Here is a 20,712-nt window from a genome sequence, read left to right as displayed (position 1 = left end):
ATTTTTAATGTATTGTGATTGATATTTTCATAAAATACGATAGTATTGTCAAGTAAAAATTCCAGGTAAAATTCCAGGTGTAAAGAGATAAAAATATATTTTTATTGTGGTTGTTGGTATGCGGTAATAAAATTGATCAAGCAAGAGATCAGAAACAAAAGAGAGAGAGAGAGGAGAAATTGAAATTTAAACACGCTACAAAAAATTATAAGATCACAGCAAAATTTATTTTTATGTTTTATTAAATTAAAATTGTAATCGCACTTTTTATTTTTTTATTAGAATTTTAAAAATTTTTGAATTTAATTTAATTTTCACATATAAAAACTCATATTTTATGTTATCAGTTTATTTTTATTATTATTATTTTTTTTATTATAAATCACGAGTATATAAAACAATTATTTTCAATTTATAAGTAAAGAGTTAGAATTTTTATTACAATTGCTTGCTATCAGTTCGCTTGTTAATGCAAAACTAAAATAAAAAAGAAAATTTTTGTTTGTGCTAAAAAAAAAAAATAATTTTCATTCGACCGAACGACTGACTCGACACATCGAAAACCATAACAAAAATTTTATTCAATTTGCTCATTTTTATTTAGGGAGAAGAGAATTTATATAGTTTATTTGATTTTGTATCTCCTACCTATATAAATATTTTAAAATCTATTAATTTTACTTGTTTGTTGTATAGTATATGTGCATATATGCGATAGTATAATGAGAATGAATGAATAAATCGGGGAGAGTTTTGGGGAAATTTTAGTACAAGAAATATTCTTAAATGCTGGTGCATATACATATGTATGTATGCCTATGAATATTAATAATAATATGAATAACAATAGACGGCATAAATTTGTATAATTGTATGTAGTTTTTAAAAGAACTTTTAATGTTTTTTTTTTTATTTTAAAATATGTATTATTATAAAATACTACAAAAGAATAAAATAAAATCACCTATTATAAGTGCAAATATACCCACATTGTATAAAACCAATTCCGTGCACATGTTCATATTTTGTTTTAGTGTACACATGTATGTAAAAGTGAATATTTTAGTAATAAAATGTGTACTAAGCGCTTATACTATTTTTGTTTTGTATGCACATATGTTTTCAAAAAAAAAAATAAATTTTAATTTTTTTTTGTTTTGTATTTATTTTTGCTAAATTATTTATACTGAGCATTTTGTACGGAAGTGGTATTATGAAGCACAATATTTTAAAATACCACCAATTCGGTAGTAAACCAATTGATACTTAAAAAATAATGGTTCTTTTTGTATAACATGCAATTTTTGTTATACAAGCAATTTTTGTAAATAAAATTAATTTTCTCATTTATTCTGTCAATACTTTTTTTATTTAACAGTTTCACGTCGTTAAATAAAACCGTAGGAAATCGGATGGGCCGTGGACAATATCTTTGATTTCGAAGATTGGTATTGGAGATTTAGATAAATTTAGATAAGAGAACTGGGTGGCTTAGATAGGCCACCAGGTGGTGATCACGAGGTATTGGTAGCGAAACGGCACATTTATGCTAATTGAGGTGCTGGGAAACCGCTGCGCCTGCCACGTCAATAAATCAACCAATCGATGTATAAATTTTCTAAAAAGTTCAATTCAATATCAAAATCCGATTTTTTTTTTAATTCGTGATAAAGTTCTCAAAATTCAGCGCTATAATAATTCACTCACGAGGAGACAGGTACAACTAATTTTTTTTGTTTATAAATATTTCTTATTGTTTATTCCTTAAAAATTGTAAAATAAACTCGTTTAGTAACGTGTACATTTCAGGTAACGAAAAGTTGAATTTCTTATTACGAATTAATATTTACATATGTACGTATGTATGCTGCAAATCAATATGAGACTTTTTGGTCTTCGGAGACTTGATATATTTTAATGTAATGTAAATATGTATACGTATTTAGAAAAAGACAGAAAAGTAAAAATTATTCATCTAAATTTTTAAAAGGTTTTTAATTTTTTTTTCGATTGTTAAGCATTTAAACTAGCCCTGTACGAATATTTTAATAAGTATTATAAGAAATTTAATTTTTTCGGCAATAATTTCACATTAATTATTATATTTAGACTGCACTACTTGTATATACACTACCTTGAAATTACACAAAAACTTTACATTATTTTTATATTACAGTACCGACTAGAGAGTTTTAATTAAAAGATTTGAATATTTTAAATGTCCTGCCATTGTTAGAAGAAATAAATTATTCTTTGCTATTACCGGTAAAAGTCAAAAATGAACTATAATAAGTATCACCTATCTGTTGGTACCATACAAAATATTTGACTCATATTAAAATATTTAATTGAAATTTATAATTTTAATGTTCTGCGGCATTTCATATTATTTTCAAGTTTTTTATATACCACAAATTGATTTTTTCCCTCCCGTCATAACTTAATGTTATAATATTAAAATGGTAGTATAAATATCTATGTATGGATTTTAAAATACTAAAGATAATTATAATCGAAAAGGTTCTTTTTTAAACAATTTAATAATATAGTGTTCATTTTTAAACTATATGGACATTAGCATATTAAATATTTTTTTGTAATATTATGAAAAAAACTACTACACACATTGTGCCAGTGTGTTGTTTTTTGAATGTATTATGTTGTAAGGAAATAATTTTAAATTAGTATTCGTGTTAGAGCATTTAAATATAGCCAGCTTTGTTTAGTTTTCAATGATAAAGTAATGCGAATTTTTTTTTTTTATACAGACGAGAAAGGAATGACTCCTTCAATGGCAATGCGAGACTGCAAGACAAGCAAAATCAGCATCAATTGCGACTATCAGATTTTATGTTAAAATAAACATTATATGCACTGATTAACGAGTATAAAGGAGTTGTGCGGAAAGTTAATAGAAAATATACAGTATGATTAGTGTGAGAGTTTTATGGAGTCACTTAGTTAATTATTACGGGAAAAAAACTAGGAAAGAGTAACAACACAAGTTATTTGAATTTTCCCCTAAAATTTAAATAATTTGTGTTGTCTGTCACATTAAAACATTTAAATTAAAATAATTATTTTTCAAAAGATTGTTTTGTTATTGTCCAAGTATAATTACGAGTGCTCGAGTAAAATCGGAGTAGTTCTTTATTTTATGTTACTTTGTCTTTGCTTCACTTAATTGATTTTAAAAAAGTTCCTTCCATTTACTTTTAAATTGAAATGATGGTCTGGTCACTTTAATTTGTTTTAGTTAAAAAAATTCATATTATAATTTTACTTAAGAATTTCTAATATTTTAAAAATTTTATAGAACATTTAATTTTGAAAAGAGTAATAAAAAAAAATATAATTCATTTTCAACTAGGGAATTTGTTGTTAAATACATTGTTGACTTTCACAACTGTGTAATATAAATAACTCCATATGAGTATAATAGAAATATCAATTGACTTTTATATGTGTTTGTATATAAGTATAAAATCGAATATTAAGGTGTAGTATAGATACATCTAAATATAAAAGTAAAATATTTAAAAATGAGAGAATTATTTTGATATTTCTTATACGTATATGATTAATTCTTTATGGTTATAAAAACTGTTATATTAAGATATTGTTAATAAAATTAAGGACATTTGAAATAGAAAATTAAAATTTGAAATTTTTGTTATTCAAAAAATAATTATGTTTTCTATAATCTAGTCCTTGAAATTTTGAAGGATATTATGAAATAAAAAAAAGCATTGCTCCTAATTATATGCAATTTTTTGGAGATCGAATTCGAGTCAATGTAATGGTTCAATAAATATTTACGGACAACATTTGGTAAATTGTATCGCTTTTTTAGGGCTATATTGTGATATTTTCGTTCCGAATTCGGGTAATAAATAGTATTTTCATATAAACTTATGTGAACGGTAACACTCGCGTGTCACTTATGTAAATAAAATATAACAGATGCTTAACTTTTATAATGAATAAACGGCATCATTTCATATTTTTTCATATTTCCGCAAAAATATTCTTAATATTTTTAAATGAGAAAACAATTACTTTGTTAATTTTTTTTCAATATTATAATTGGCAAATTATACATTTCTTTATGTCTACGTAAGACCGTAGACATCTATTTATAGATCACAAATATTTTCAGATAAAATAATTTCATTTTACAGCTGAAATTAAAATAAATAATAATATTTAAATTAGTACAGTGCAGAAATTATTCAGAGTTTTAAAGAAGTTAAGTAAAAAAGCAATATTGGTGTTTCTTTTTCATTAATAATCCCATTGTTTTCATGGTTTATTGAAATATAAGAGATAATTGTAATTGAATCATACGAGAAAGAAGAAAACGAAAATTGAATAATTCTATTAAGAAAGTATTTTTGAATGTATAGTGAAGTCAAAATTTTTTATTACCAGTCATCCTCGTTCAGAATAAAATTTAATTACGTTTAAACCAATTTTTACATAAGCTACTGCTATAGAATGAACTGTTTTATGACTGATTTATGTAAAGCCATATAGCTCCCATGTTATTTCAAACAATGTTTTATATACATTCACACATATATTTTTTAAAATTGAATAGCTTATTATACTCACTATTGAACATAATTCACAGTAACCACCAAATAATGCAATTTTATTCGATTGTACACTATTTTTTCTTCTACACATATCCATCTCACAAATATAACAAAAACAATTAAATGAAAATTATTGAAAATTTAAAATCCATTTATAAAATATTTTAAGTTTCTAATTATGTAAGGATTTCAAGTCCAATAAGAATTCAACGAACCTATTAAATGTGAATTCTAAAGAAAACTAAAAAAAAAATAATTTTATTTGTTTTTTAAATTTTAAATTCATTTGCTTTGTTTTCTCACCATTTTTACTAATGTTAAGCATTCAAAATTATCATCTCTAGTTTTTTACTTAACATTCATTACAACTATCTTGCAAAACAAAAAAAAAGTGATAAATTAATTATCGAATTTGAAAATTGCACCGCACTCTCTATTCAATGAATAAGTGTGAAAAATAAAAATTTACTCTTCTATTGCTGTTCAGATTGGGCGAGGAAACTTTTCTAAATTAAAAAGGTTTATTGTGTAGTAGCTATTTATTTTTTTTCTCAGTTAGGCCGCTCAATTTTCTTGTTATCTAAACCACATGTAGTGTTAATGAATGACTACTGATTTTTTTGCTAAAATTTAAAAAAAATTTTACATTAAGTATTTTTACTGCAATGAAAAATATTCTTAAGTGTTTGAAGTTTAAAAATGAAATTGCAATAAATAGAAAAATGAATAAAATAATCCGCAATAACCTTCATAATATTAAAAAAATAAAATAGTATTACAAAATGAAACCAAAAGAAAAAGTACGCTATTAATAACAATATTTTTAGAACTTTTTGCTAAAATCTGAAATTATGATTGTATGCAGATTAATTCAATAATTTTGCATATTTCTAGGATGAATTAATTTCATTTACAATTTATTTTTATATAGAATTTTATTCAACAAATAAATAGAAAACTATTCGTCTGTTGAGAATTAAAACAGTGTATGATCCATATACTTTGTATAGATTATACACATTTCTCAACAGACGTATTGGCTCCCAGATCGTGAGTCTATATTGGTAACATGCAGTAAAGTGTTGATATATAACCAAATAATAAAGCTTATATGGACACATGGTGTACCAGTATAGGATTTTTCGAAGCAAATACATTTACAAACAAATAAAAACTTCCTAGAACAAGGCGGGTGCTTCGTAATAGGGTGGGTATTTCCCGATATGTACGCAATAGTGACATTTATAAAAATTTCGCTGAAATAAGTGAAGAAATAAGGAGCTGTTCCATGAAAGATAGGATGTGTTTGGAGCAGAATTTGAATATTGAGGCCTCTTACCTTTTAAAGCAGAAAGTTACAACAGAAGATTTGTAACGAACGGAATCTCTCGATTTAGCTTAAAGTGCTTAAGACATTCGTGCCTTTCTTCACGGAATATAGACACAAAACCAAGATAGAGCAAAACTAACGAACAGATCAGGTGCGTTTTAGGTTGGGTTAAAGCGACTTATACATTAACAGGTCTGGCGTCGGCTTGAGTCCGCCTATCTTTGTCTGTTGATGATTTGTAAGATTTTTTTATTAAATGTAAAATATTTCCAGCGTAATTAAAAGAAATAACGCAAATAGAATATATACAAGTTTCAGTGTTTGATTGATAAGGTTTTGTCTATTGGACTATTGACAGAGCAGAAAGATTACTATCTAAACCTTGCTCGTACCACTAATATAATCAAATAAGACAATGTTTAGCATAAGTCTAGCAAAGCTCAAATACAACCTTGACTCTTATTTTAGCTATAGCTGATCCTATAGCTGAATTACTAACTTAAATAATATAGTAATTATTTACAATATAATTACTTAAATATTTTGAACAAATTTTTATGTTAATTACCATAAATGTCAAAATTTCATTTAAAAAAAACATGAAAATAATTTCAATGAAATTAGTAAAATAATTCCTAGAATTTTGTTTTTCTGTTTTTCATAATTGATTAATCCTTCTTCATTTAATTCTATTTTTAAATTTCTATTTTTATACACTAATGACGATAAAAAATTTCCTTTTTCTTTACATTATGAAAATTACATTATTTTATATTGCAACATTATAAGGTCCACATAATTATTCAAATGTGACTTCTCTTTATACACAGTTCAATAACAATCATTTCAAATTTCGAGGGTAAATTATACGTCATACATATACTCTTGTAATACCGATCTAAAGTCTAAAAGGGCAAAATAAATAAAAAAGAAGAAAAAGAAAAATAAGAAACAATAAAAAATATAATTTAACCCTAACCTACATTTTTTTTTTTTGCAATCTAAACAAAATTGTACACATATAATATTATTGTACATTAATTTTTCAAATATACAATAAATTTGATGAGAATAAAAAAGGGAAACTAAAAAGTACTTACATACAAGTAAATTTTGTAGAAAAAAAAGAGGAATATAACCTACAAGTTTGCATGCAAAATGATGATTAACAAAATTTCCCAAGTAAAAGGAGGAAATTTTTCATTAAAATACGAAAAGAAAAAAAAAGAGTAAGTATATAACAAAAAAGTAAACGTAATTCTTTTTAATATACTCGTTTGTTATTTTCCCTCTCTCTTTCCATTTAAATTGTTTTCATTGTTTGTCCACTAGAGGAACGTGTGAATGAAATTCTTTTTTAAATGTACGTGATGTCAAAATTTGACATCACGTATATTGTAATTTTTTTTGATTTTACTTTTTTCTCTTTTTTCCATAATAAATGGAAAACTTTTAACGATTATTTATTTTTTGTTTCTTTTTTTCAGACTTGTGAAAAGAGCTTTTATTTTTATTATGAAAATTTTTTATTGAAAATATTAGATTTTCAATTTTTTTTATAATATAAATTTTATTATATGAGAGCTAAGTAAATTTATATTAAATATATATATATATATATATATATATATACAGATAATTTGAAGAGAACGGAGGAATGAGTAAAACAAAAACACGTGAATTTTTTCTTACAAGTATAACAAAAAGTTTGTATAATTAATTCATTTGTTTTCAATTTACAACCGCAGACAGTCTCATACACACATAAAATTGAAATTATAAGTAATTAAGAATATAGATTTTGGATTTTATTTCTATTTTTTTTTTTTTTGCTATTGTAATTTATTATTTTTTTATGTTTAATCAATTGTTATATTAATTGTAATAATATAAGAAAATCCTAATTTTCATAATTAATAACGTTTTATACCATAAAGTTTTTATAACTAGTTTGAAAAAGAAACATTAATTTTTTTTATAAATATTGCAATTTTAGTTTTAAATTAAATATTAATTAAGAAAATTTTGTAAATCAACAAATATTCAAGATGCATTTGAAATTTTGAAAAATATGTAGATTTTTTTATTAAAATGGTAAAATCGCGGAAGTTGGTACTGCGGGAACAGTTGTTATAAAATATTTTTAGACAATTAGACAATAATCATTTATAATATATAGCTTGGTGAATAACAATTACAAATTAAAGATCATAAATTTGAAATTAATAGCGTCACCTGTCGTCGATTTTCAAAAAAAATGACATTAGTATACAATGCATACTTCTCTACTTTCTTTCTATTTATTTCAAATGTTTTGATAATTGTACTAGTGCATATAGAATGATAATCGTGATGGTACATTGAATTGATAATCGTGGAAGTAGAATGATTACAGAAATGATTGTAGTATGAATGAATTTTATTCAAAATATTAAAATTTAATAATGAATAAAATATCAATCCTATAAGCACATAAAATTTGTCCTATACAAATCAAATAAATATGCTTTTGTCTCTCAAAATTTTTTTTGAATCCTTTCAAACATAAAATATTCATTAATAAGTCTGCGCTTGTCTGTATACCTAAATATCATAAATTAAATTTATTCTCTTTATTTCTTAATTCCATTTAAAGCCTAATCCATTTTTTTTAGTTCATATCATTTTCATTATTTTTCAATATTTATTGTCTTACCTTCAAGGCAGACAAAAAAAAAACCAAAAAAAAAAAATAATCAAATTTGTTAAGTACAAATATTTTGATTAACAAAAATCTTCTTTGTTTCTTAATAATAAAATAAATAATCATAAAAAAATTTATTTTCAAAATGTTCGAAATTCTTGTTCATAAACCTTTTTTTTTGACTTTAATATTAAAATATATCCGAAGGTAATATTTTGATAAGGGTTAATACTTATTTATGTTTTCGATTTCAAAAACAAAATTTGAAGTATCCTCATAATTCTATAAGATCCTCTTTCCGAAAAAAGAAAATTTTAGTGAAAGCAATATTTTTTTATTGAATTTTGCTTAAAAAATTCATAGGAATAATAAATGTTTGGTTTTGCAATAATTAGTATGCATAACAAAAATTTATTGCATATAATTAGGAGCAAGACGAAGGATGCAAATGTTATTTGGTAAAAGACAATTTTCTTCATTAATATTGGGAACGTGTTGAAATTTTATTTACCCTAAAATAATTTTGAGTAATTTAATTATTTTATATTTTTAAATGAGTAATTGAAATTATTGTTAATAATTTTTAATCTAAAGCAATTTTAATTTCAAAAATTATTTATAATAAAAAAAAAGTACATGACAGCAATAAAAAATTCTTTCAAATGCTTATACTTATAAATTTTTGCAGCATCTCTCTCTCTCCTCCTTTTCCCGAAAATATTTAATAAAATAAGAGAACTAAACTCCTCATTTCATATGTAATATGCATGTGTACGTCAGTATATGTAATATTATATTATCGAATTATATTGTCAAAATAAAATTTGTAGAAGAATTTTCTATGTAAATATCAAAAATTTATTCAGAGCGAAAATAAATAAAAGTAAAAGCAGAAAATTTGTTAGAAAATTTTACACGTGTAAAAATGAAAATTATTCCTTGTATTTTTACAACTTATTTACATGTTCATTTATACATTTGAGATTCATGAGTACATATGTGCATAAGAAAGTAAGTAATTGAAGAACATTTTGTGGCACTAGAGGTGATTTTGCAAAAAGAAAAAATATGTAAATACAAAAATTATAGAATTCAATAGAGAATTGAAATAGAAAAATAATTTTTGTTTTTAATGAAAATTTCAAAAAAAAAAATACCTGTACATATACGCACGTATTTTGTATTTGAATTTATTTCAGGGTCTAAAAATGTCATCTCATATATTAATTTTTGATGATTATTACACATAAATATTTGTTAATGGTGTTTAATATAATTAAGTGACTATAATAGTGACGGTGATAATGATTATTGTGAATAGTAAAATATTTATTTGAAATAAAAGTTTTAATATTAAATTTAATCTAGTTTATTTAGATATAATAGCAACGAGTGGGGCAAAAAATAAGAGAGCATGTTTCAAATATTGAATTATACGAAATTGAGGGAATAAAAAAAAAAATTACTTTACAAAAAAATCCAATTCCAAATTGTAAATAATAGTTTTTTGAATTTTAAAATATTTCTTTTTCATATACTTTTTCACATACAGATAAACTCGTTGGTCAAAATGATGTCGTATACTAATGGCGCATTATAACAGACGAATTGGAAGTAAATTAGAGTTACATACGCGCATCACGCACAAAAACACACTCGAATAAACTGCAAGTTTTTAATATTATTGAACTTTATTCAAATGAAAGCGGTTTTTAATGTATCGAGTGCTTCCCTTAAAAACCTCAATTTAAAGCACATGTCAGTACTGCAATCATAATTTCCCTGAAGCGTAACACCATCTCCAAGTTAGGTTTGTGAATGAATTTATCTTAATCGAAAAAGTTACGAGTACGTAAACACATTTCTGAATTTTAAAAATAAAAGTGAATATTGAATTTTGTTCAGTTCTCGTTTATAAAGATTTCAGTCGTCATAAGTCTATAGAAAATGCACATATGAAAACATCCAAAAGCACATCTATTTATAATAGTTTGCATTAAAAAATTTATTTGCCCTCAGCAATTAATAAAAAAAATTTTTTACATTTATGTATGCGTTTCATGTATGCAATTCTTTTAATGTATAAAAGTTTTAAGTGATTAAATGCTTGTTGGGATTTCAAACTACATCTGTAATGGTCCTGGAATTAAAGATAAATTGTAAAATAAATTTTAATTTATTCCTTGTAAACTTTTATTTGCATAACTTGCAGTACAATTTTTTTTTTAGATTTGGTTTTTCGCAACTATTTCAAATTTTTGAAAAATTATTCAAAAATTAATTAGTTTGTCAATTACATTGATGCCTTTTAGTGATTGAGTTTTAAAATTTTCATAATGTTATGTAGAGCGAAAACATTAATAGTTGGAATTTCAATACTGTGTAAAATTTAAAGTTGTACTGCAAAGATTTCAAGAGTTATAATTACTTAGTTGACAATATAGATGACAAATGAAGATTTTCGAGAGGTAAGTGAAATGCATAAATTCTTCTACTTGAATTTTTGATGTAGATATTCACTTCTTTTTAAAATTTACTGAGCTTTTATTCAAGGACAATGAAAGGAATAGAAACACTGAACTAAGAACAAAAGAACTAAAATTCCTTTGCAGTTTAAAAACACAGTGAAGAACTGTTCTCAAATTATGAACCATAATGTGAGAACAGCTTTTATGGTTATTGGGTTTTAAAGAATACAAACTTATTAGCATAGATTCTTCATTTCCACTTCGATTTTTGCTGAAAATATTAATACTTTACTGAAACAACTATTTATAATTGTCATTGCGTTGGGAAATTTCATTTTGTTCGAAATGAAAAGCACACGAATATTTAAAAATCAGAAAGAACGTACAATATTTACCTTGTTTAGAAATGTTAACGAGTATAACGAACAAAATTCACTTCAAATTTTATGTCATAAATTACTGAAATGATTAATTGTTTACATAAAATCATTATAATTTTAGTTTTTCAAGCTCTTTCTATTAATTTTACTCAAAAGGGGAACGACACTGATTCAAAAACACAAAATATGTATACATTTTTCATATTAACAGCTTTGTACGCGTTTCATATATGCTTAGTATATATTGTACAAGTATATATATGGAAGGTCATACTATACTATGCCATTATACTGTCAAATATTCTCTATGCAATAAAAATACTTAAAGAAAGTTAGAAAAATTGCTTGTCATGATTTATAAATTAAGTTTTTCATTATAAAATAGAAATGAACGTACTTTATTGACCTATTTCTGATAAAATCTCAAAGTAAAATATAATTTTGTTATATTAGTTTTGTAATTAGAAAATTACATAAATGATAAAGATTTTGATTATATTTTATAGTTATGTGAATACATTTGTTATTAATATGCAGATATTTATTCCATATATGTGTTCATATATAAATGAATAAAATATAGGTGCTGTTCGCGAGTATTTAGTTAAGAAAAATATTAATAATTAAGTAGATTTTCTAGTTTTTATTATTAACGAATATAAAATAAGTAATTTTTATTGATGAATTGTAAAAGTGTTGCTATAACGTTGGGTTTCATAGGACTATATTAAAATATTTTTCTTAAACAGATTTCTTTCTATTATTTTAAAGCTTAGAAGGCCAGACAATATTAATTTTAATTAAAATTTTTTTTAAAATATTCATAATTATTTCGTCTATTTTCTTAAATGAAAATTATAATGGCTGATTTTTTTGCTTGGTTTTTAATTTCGATATTTAATGAATATCTTCGTTACCCTTGAATCAAAGCAATTTAGTTTAATCTTCCATTTCACCATGAAGAAATTAATTCTCGCTTTTAAATTGGTGACTCCTTTAACAACGCTTTTAAATGGTTAATTTCTTTACAGTCAATTAATTTACTGAATGTTTTACAAGTAATTATTTTCTTATTTTGGGCATATAAATTGAGCGTCCCTTCCACCGTATGTGATATATTTTAATTATATCATCTGTTCTGCATTGATTTTGGAGAAAACTATGTTGAAACGGTAATAATAAATGAAATCCCAATTGAAATGTTGGAAAAACTTTATTGTGACCAAAATTAAATTCAAATTAGCAAAATTTCTCGTACATTTCTAAATTTAAAAATCAAACGCTTAAAAAATCCCTCGTTATTTTCAATATTCCTAGAATTTGTATAAATCTAAATATTTCTATTTGTAACGATTCTACGAAATTTCGTCTAATTATACAAAACATAGAACCAAATTCGTTTGTATTCGTAAAATTTTAAGAATATTTTTAAAAACAAAAATTCTTTATTTCTCAAAAATTGTCTGTAAATATTTTTTATTCAAATTTATTTTTTATCCTTGAATTTTAATGAAATTAAGGATTTTGTTTTGATATTCAAAAAATAAATAATTTTTCAAAATTTTTAGAAAACAATTCATCTAAAATTTACAACACAAATTTATAATTTTAAAATTTATGTAAAATATTCTTAAAATTTCCGTTTGGCTGCCAAAGTCTATTCCTAATTGTTATTCAAAAATAATTTTTGTTTTAACTTTTCTATTTGAATTTTAAATTTAAAAAAAAATATAATTTTTCTTTCCGTTTTTAATTTTTTGCTTTCAATCAGGTTTGTTTTTTTTCAGGTCAGGATAATTTAAGCAAACAAATGGGCCGGATCAAAATGGATGAAACATTTGTATAAGGATGAGAAATTTTGGCAATTAATTCGTTTCTTAACTGTTATTGATTAACCAAAATTGGCGATTTTTTCAAAACGCAAACAAAAATAAATTACGCATTTCTTTCTATCACTAGGAGCCGCATAAAGCTTTTCAATTACGTTTTATGTAGCCCTGCTTTTACAAAATTTTTTCTATACATAATAACATTACAAAATATTTTTAAGTTTAAAGGGGAAAACGTAAAAATTTTATGATAAAAATTTCTTTTCAATCAAAATTAACATTTGCATGCTTATAGGCGAAACGTTATCTGAGAAAAGGGAGAAATATTCAAAGAAAGAACCAAATTGCCATGAAAATAACAAAAAATATCATAAAAATCATAAGAAGAAAAAAAGGAAAAATGTAAATATCCTTTTTAATTTGAAAACATGCTAATATTTATTTTATGTTTTATGACAGCTTCAGTTCGTATCCCGTGTGATAATACAAATTTTTATGTACATTAAAGTTGAATTGAAAGTATTTGTAATATTTAAATTAAATTTTTTTTTTGAGTTATCTGGTGCAGTGTTGAGTTACAATAAATTGTTAGCTAAGAAGAAAAAATTCTACATAAAAATTAAATTGAATTTTTATTTTAAAGTAAAAAAAATTTTGTATAAGATCCGGAATCGATTTTCGCTATACATGTAAACATTTTTTATGGTTCATGAATATTTGATGAATTAAATCTATTTTCTTTGAATGTACCGTTTAAAGTTAGTAAATACACGTATTGTATTTTAAATTAAGATACGTTGGCTATTTAAAAAATTATACACATTCTAACAAAGCTGTTTGTTCGGAAAATTATAGACCTTTAACAACATTGTGGGTCAAGTTGACAAGACTACCGTAAGATATAATTTGGCCAGATAGACTGATTATGATACCACTGGGTCTCCGTATCCACACCCTCGCATAAACCAATCGAAGTTTTTTATGAACGATTTAGAACACTGGCATTTGCATTCACTAGAACTGTAACACGCACGTAAGAAATGCGATTAAAGAAATATCCGCCTTTCCCGTACAAAGGTTGGATATGAGCAGAACAGGTAAGTCACTATTTGCTACTTCCCCTCAAAACAACTGCTCCTGCAAAGATAGTTCACAGGCGGCGCATCTTCCTAGCATGTTCGCTAATCAGACAATACCGCGTTATAACAGCTCACACATATCAGACCTTCGGTCGCAAATTTCTGGTTAAGGTATATGTCGTTCCATTTCTCCGCTTTTCGCTCTGCAATTCGTAGAAACAGATTATATGACTCAAACTTCAAGAATTGTCCACGCTAGGTCGTCTGATTTGCAATTTAATGGGATTTCAAAATTGGCCTGGAACTCAAATCAGGTCAATTTCGAACACTTGCGCTATTTCGTTCAGGAATGATTTGCAATCCTGGATCATTCTAGAAATAGATATTTCTTCTTCTAACGCTTTTATCTTGGCCTGTATGTCCTTAAAAAAAAGAAGGGTTTAATATTTGTTCTTTGATCATTCGTTTAAGCCATTTAATTTAGCATGAAATCATGCTTGAAATTATTATTAATTTTTATGTCTTTACAATGAAAGGTAAGTAATCGTTCAGGTGTTTGAATGATTTTAATTGAAAATTCATGGACAAAGACTTTAAGTGTCCTTGAATTAGGTATTAAAAACAAAAGGAAATATTATATTAACTTTTTATTTTCACATTAAAATCCTTGACCAACAGAAATTATTTAAAGGATAATATCCTGAATTTTTAACGTTTAAATTGTTTGTAAAAAGTTTGAAAAATTTTTTATAAAATTGTAAAACATTAGAAAAACAAGCATGCATCGATAATGTGATAGGGAAGGGTTGTCATCTAGAGGAAGTAGTTTAAGCCAAGTAACTGAAGTTTATAGCTGTAGGTTCATTTGAAAAAATTTAAGAAAAAATTCAGGAAAATGTTTAACTGTATGCGCTTCTTAATAAGCTTTACCACTTGCGTTACGCTATAAAGAATTAAAACTCTGTTTCCACAGTCCCTTATAAATTTTATTTAATATTTAAGCACAATAGATCCTTGAATTTTTTTATTTATTTAACGGTATTATTATATTGATACAGAAAATATGGGCCTAAACATTGAAATATTCTGAAAGGTTAAGCATAACTAATATTTTTGATTTAATCTCAATTTTTATGAATTATTGAAAAACTTAATTTCGTTTAACTATACCCTAAATATATACCTACATAAATATTATATAACCTTTTATTCCAATATGTCATGTCATTTTAATTACTTAATTTGTTTATTCGCTTAAGTTTAATAAAATACGTGACACATATGTGCAATTCACTGATGAAAATTCCAGGAATATGAAATGAAGAAAATGAGGAAAAATTAAAGCTATGGTGTTTGAGATGTGGGGCTTGATGTAAACAAATGTTTTTTTTAAATATAAACACGATATAAATATTTCGATAATAAAAAAGTACTTAATTTAATTAACCTATTAAAATGATTATTAAAGAAATTGTATGAAACACACATACATGCATACATTCTATACTTAAAAGTGGAAATGCTGTATTTAAAAATTTCCAAAAAAAATTTCAAATTGTGCGTCACGTTCGCTTAATAAATGGAATAAATTTTCAATTTCATTTTCAGTTCCATGGAAAAAAAAAAAATTGAGAAAAAAGTTCTAAAATTTTGGAATTAAATAGAAGTGAATTAAAGATCTGTGTATTGCGGTTAAAATTATTATGCACTCAAGACCCATGTCTTTGCATAATTTGTACTTTTAATAAGTTTTCGAAATTTTAAAAATTCTCGAGAAGACATTGCCTATATTTAATCGAGAATCATTCAACTTTAAATGATCTTTTCGCAAAAAAATGCTGTCTATGTGAAACTTGACCTTTTTTTCAATATAACAGAGAAAAGTGAGTTTATAATCAAATGAAATTTTCAATAAATTTTCAATTAAAAGCAAAGTACAATCCGGTTGTATTTTCCGAAGTGATTTTGCGAATTAATAAATAAAATTTTCCGAACCCTTAAAATATAAAATTTTTCATTTCAAAACAAACTTTTAAAATTCAAAAAAATTGCCTTTTTATCGATATATATATAATAAGGGAGGTCTACGATCTATACATCTGTCATATCACCAAATTTCATACTTTTGGTAGACGTTAGGTTCCAAAAGTCCATACCTACAAATTTCCTATTATAATACGACGAGTCTTTTAAATTGCTAGGATGGGTAATTCTGAAACCATAATTGTGCCATGTAACATAAAATTCTGTGAAAATGCAGACACACTCGGAAGAATAATGGGAATAGGTGAGGGGGAAAGAGCAGGGTTATTATAAATATTATTTTACTATTTGCATGTTTAAATAATAATTTGCAATCTATGCATGAATTGCATATGTTACCTTGTGTCTAATGTTGTATGAATGTATGTGCATAAATTTTGTGATATTATGTTAAAAGGTATATTTTATCTGTTCAAATATATTACTCGTATAATTTGATTTCAATTACTGTACAAAAAATATTTTATATGTAACAATGTCATTTACAAAATATTAATTTTATTTTTTTTTTTGTAATAGTTCAAGGCTATTTCATAAAAGTTTTCCAAATTAAATAAAAACCATTTGAATATTTTTTTTTTGTTTTTATAGTAAATTTAATGAATTTTTGTAATTGATTTTTTGTTTTCATTTCATAATTTATTTTATCGTAATAATAATTATTGCCCAGCAGGTTATCATAAATTTGTATATGAAATTTCAATAATAGTTAAAATATTAATTAAAATTTTCTAATTAATTTTTGAGTAAAATAAATTTTTCAATGTTATTTCAATTTGTTCATTATATTGGTCTTTGACAATAAAAATAACAAACGATTTTGATTAAAATTCAATTAAACTTGAATTTTTAAGGAGGAAAAGAAATTCGACATAAAAAAATATGATTATTATAAAAAGTGAATCAAAAATTTTGCAATTATTCGATTTTATACACATAGTTGTTAATTGCCATATTGAACGTATCTTGGAACTCTCAGAATAAAGGCCTAAGATGAAGACTATATGTGTATACATTATAATTTCTTCTCAAATCTCTTCAAATATAATTTCGTCCCAAATTCGGAGACAATTAAGACCTGTCCTGTGGTATTTTCAATTCTTCCGTTTAAATCTTTCCGTTCCGACCGTAAATTTGGCCAGAATTCCATAAATTCCAAAATTACCATTACAATAAAAAAGATGAGCCGGCATTCTATTGATTTTTTTAGTAAATTGTTGATTCTTTTGGTAGAATATTAAAGACTTGGTACTAGTAATTTACCAACACAATTACCTTTACCTTCATCATGGATTTTACCTTAACACAAGTACGTATTAAAAGTATACAACAAAAGTAGCAAAAAATTTCTCTATAAATTTTCTTAACTTTGATATTTTCTTTATGTAATTTGTTAAATCATCTATTCATCTAAATCTAATCTTTACTTAATATGGTTCGATAACTTAAGTCATCTTATTTGTATTGTTCAAAATCAAAAATATTCTGACAAATCTTTTTTTTTTTAAAATTAAAAAGCGTGAAAATAATTCACTTAAAATTTTTCAGAAAAAAATATTTCTTATAATTTCTTTATTGCATTTTGATTTCTGTATCGTATTACAAATATACGCCATGGAGAAATTTCCATTTTCAAATAAAATAAAATAATAAGAAATGATGGTATTTTTAATGGAAATTGGTGACATCCTTAAAAAAATGTGATTTTTATGGAGGCTTTTTTTTCTTTTTCAAATAGTTTTTTTTTTAAGAATTTCTCAGAAAAATACAGAAAGGATTTTTTTTTTTGTGCGAAAATTGTGGGAAGTTTATATAGTGAAAAGTTTAGAAAGTGATTAAAACTTTTGTAGAATTTAAAAACCACAGAAATAAAGTGATATATATCCTTGTCAAGGATATAAAATTTTTAATTATCATAAATTTTTTTTATAATGCTGGTAATTAATTCTATTTTTTAGTATCATAGAGTCAAGAATGCGTAAGTTTTGAAAATTTATTATACTTTTTCTTAAGGAAATAAATTTTAAAATGTTAAAGTTCACAGAATTGAACAACAACAGTGATTTTGTTGCATAACAGTGCGACAGTAATTATTTTTTTTTGTTGGAAATTAGTTTGACGATTATTTAATTTGCTTGTTTTAGAAATCTTGTAAAACCAAGAGAATATTTTAGTTTCTTTAGTAATACCAACTAACTATAATATGATTAAATTTAAAAAAAAATATTTTAATATATAAAAAACTTACCGATAAACGATGTTTATAATTTTTTAAAAAATTTTTTGCACCTTCTGTTTTACTTAAACGACGATTAAATTTTGCTGTTGTTGTAGTTGTTGTTGTTATCGATGGTGGTAATAATACAACACTTTGTTCATTTCGCATCGATTTACTTGTTGATGCAATTGGATAATTATTAACATTTTTTGTACCAAATTCTGTTGTATCAGTACCATAACTATTTATTATATTTTGATTAAATGTTATATTATTTGTATTATTAACTTGTACTAGAATACGGCATGTTTGTGATGCAATTTGCATTAAACCTTCTTGTAAATTATGATATTCTTGATATTGATTATCTGATGGCTCATGATGCCGTCCAAAATGAACATAATCCCATATAGATGGCATATTTATTTCTGTTTTTCTATACGAGGTTATTGAAACTTTTTTTTTTAATTTTAAATTTTACATTTAATTTAATTTAATTATTTATAAATTATTAAATTTAATGGAAAACTATTGATATTTTATATAGCATAATTTACATTTCACATTACATGCTTTGTAACATTTAATTACAAGAATTATGTATTAGTCATATTTGATTTGTAAATAATTTAATTCAAAACTTTCTAATTCCAACTGGTTCGATTTTTTAAAAACGTAATTATGATAGTTATTTATTTAAATGATTTGTTATTTAATATATTATATTCAAATTTTTCAGTAAATAAATGTCGAGGAATAAACACACATATTTACTGTTCTGTAATATATTTATTATATTTAATATTTTAATTAATAACTTTATAGCTATTAGAATTATTTCATAAAAATTGATAAAATATAATATTTTTAATAAATTTTTAAATTGTTGTTTAGTAAAATTTTTTTTAAATCTACAAATTTTTAAGTATAGAAAATATTGCATATATTTAGGCGAAAGAAATTTTAAATTTTATTATGGTTAATATTAATATTGTAGTTACTTAAAGAATATTAAATTTTAAAATACTAATTTTATTTATTTACTTGATTATCTCTTAAAACTCTTAAATTTAATTGTATTACAATAAAATTTTAATAAATAAATTTGAAAAATATTTAGAACCACATTAATATTTTAAGAAATATTTAAAAAACTTTTATATTTAATATTGTACAATGAAACCAAATTACTGATTTGAAACACTATATTATTTTTAGTAAATATTTTAAATATATTTAAATATTTTCAATTTTAAAAAATTTTCAAAATTTTTACGTTTCCAAAAAATGATTTTTATATTAGTAATAATTTGCGTTTTAATTTAAGCAAAAAAATTCTTTTATATTAAAATAATTATTAAAACTTACACATATACATACACATACAAATATAAAAAATTTTATTTAAAATATTTTAAATTAACAAATTTTTTTCCAAATGGCATTCAATAAAATCAATTATTTATTGAATATTTTATAAGATTTTAAAATTTTTTTTTGTATTTCGAACACAATATGAATAGAAAAATTTCAATTTTTTTTACATAATTATCAATAATTTGTTTTTTTTTGCGTTATTTAAAAATATTTACTATCTCTTTTATTCGTTGTCATTTTATAACCATTAAATTATTTATTTATTTTATTTAAATTTAAAATAAAAAAAAAAACAGATCAATAAAAAATTGTAGAATGTAAAAAAAAAAGTTTTTTTTTAAAACACGTTATACTCGTATATGCGCGCTTTTATTTATTTATTTTTCTTATTTAGCAATATTTGAAAAATAAAAACAAAAATCTAAAACAAATTTTTTTTTTTATTTGAATTTTGTAAACTTGATAAATTCGCTGTAAACCGCTTCAGACAAAGGACTAATCATTACTGACATTTTAAATAAAAATTTACAATATCAACATTTACTCTGTTATGCGAACAGGTATAAAGTTAAAAAGAAAAAACAAAAAAAAAAGCTTTTTCCATGATAAATACATAAGCACTCCCCCAAAACAAAAAGCACCATTCATCCACCCACCGTATATTCACATTACATTTTTATTTAACGGTAATCATATTCCCCATACTA

The 20,712-nt window shown here is 23.7% G+C and overlaps 2 protein-coding genes across 4 annotated transcripts in view; both read right to left on the bottom strand.

Annotated features, from left to right (window-relative positions):
* The window catches only part of LOC129605335 (5'-3' exonuclease PLD3-like), a 30,483-nt gene extending 11,403 nt beyond the window's left edge, over nucleotides 1-19,080 (bottom strand). Inside the window, exon 1 of one of the 3 annotated variants that reach the window (XM_055515026.1) lies at nucleotides 18,659-19,080. In XM_055515026.1, coding sequence (XP_055371001.1) covers nucleotides 18,659-19,048 — 390 coding nt within the window. In that variant the 5' untranslated portion in view covers nucleotides 19,049-19,080. Of the gene's footprint in view, nucleotides 1-264; nucleotides 430-4,614; nucleotides 4,710-18,658 lie in introns of those variants that run through there. The other 2 variants (XM_055515027.1, XM_055515028.1) reach the window with 2 other exon arrangements.
* A 305-nt stretch (nucleotides 19,081-19,385) lies between these two features.
* LOC129605453 (DNL-type zinc finger protein-like) overlaps nucleotides 19,386-20,712 on the bottom strand; it is a 49,907-nt gene continuing 48,580 nt past the window's right edge. Inside the window, exon 2 of the mRNA XM_055515232.1 lies at nucleotides 19,386-19,406. The gene's annotated coding sequence lies outside the window, so the exon portion shown is untranslated. The remainder of the gene's footprint in view (nucleotides 19,407-20,712) is intronic.

Source organism: Condylostylus longicornis, unplaced genomic scaffold, assembly GCF_029603195.1.
Source record: "Condylostylus longicornis isolate FDR11 unplaced genomic scaffold, ASM2960319v2 ptg000013l, whole genome shotgun sequence".
Taxonomy (NCBI): domain Eukaryota; kingdom Metazoa; phylum Arthropoda; class Insecta; order Diptera; family Dolichopodidae; genus Condylostylus; species Condylostylus longicornis.
This window is presented reverse-complemented; position numbering and strand designations above follow the sequence as displayed.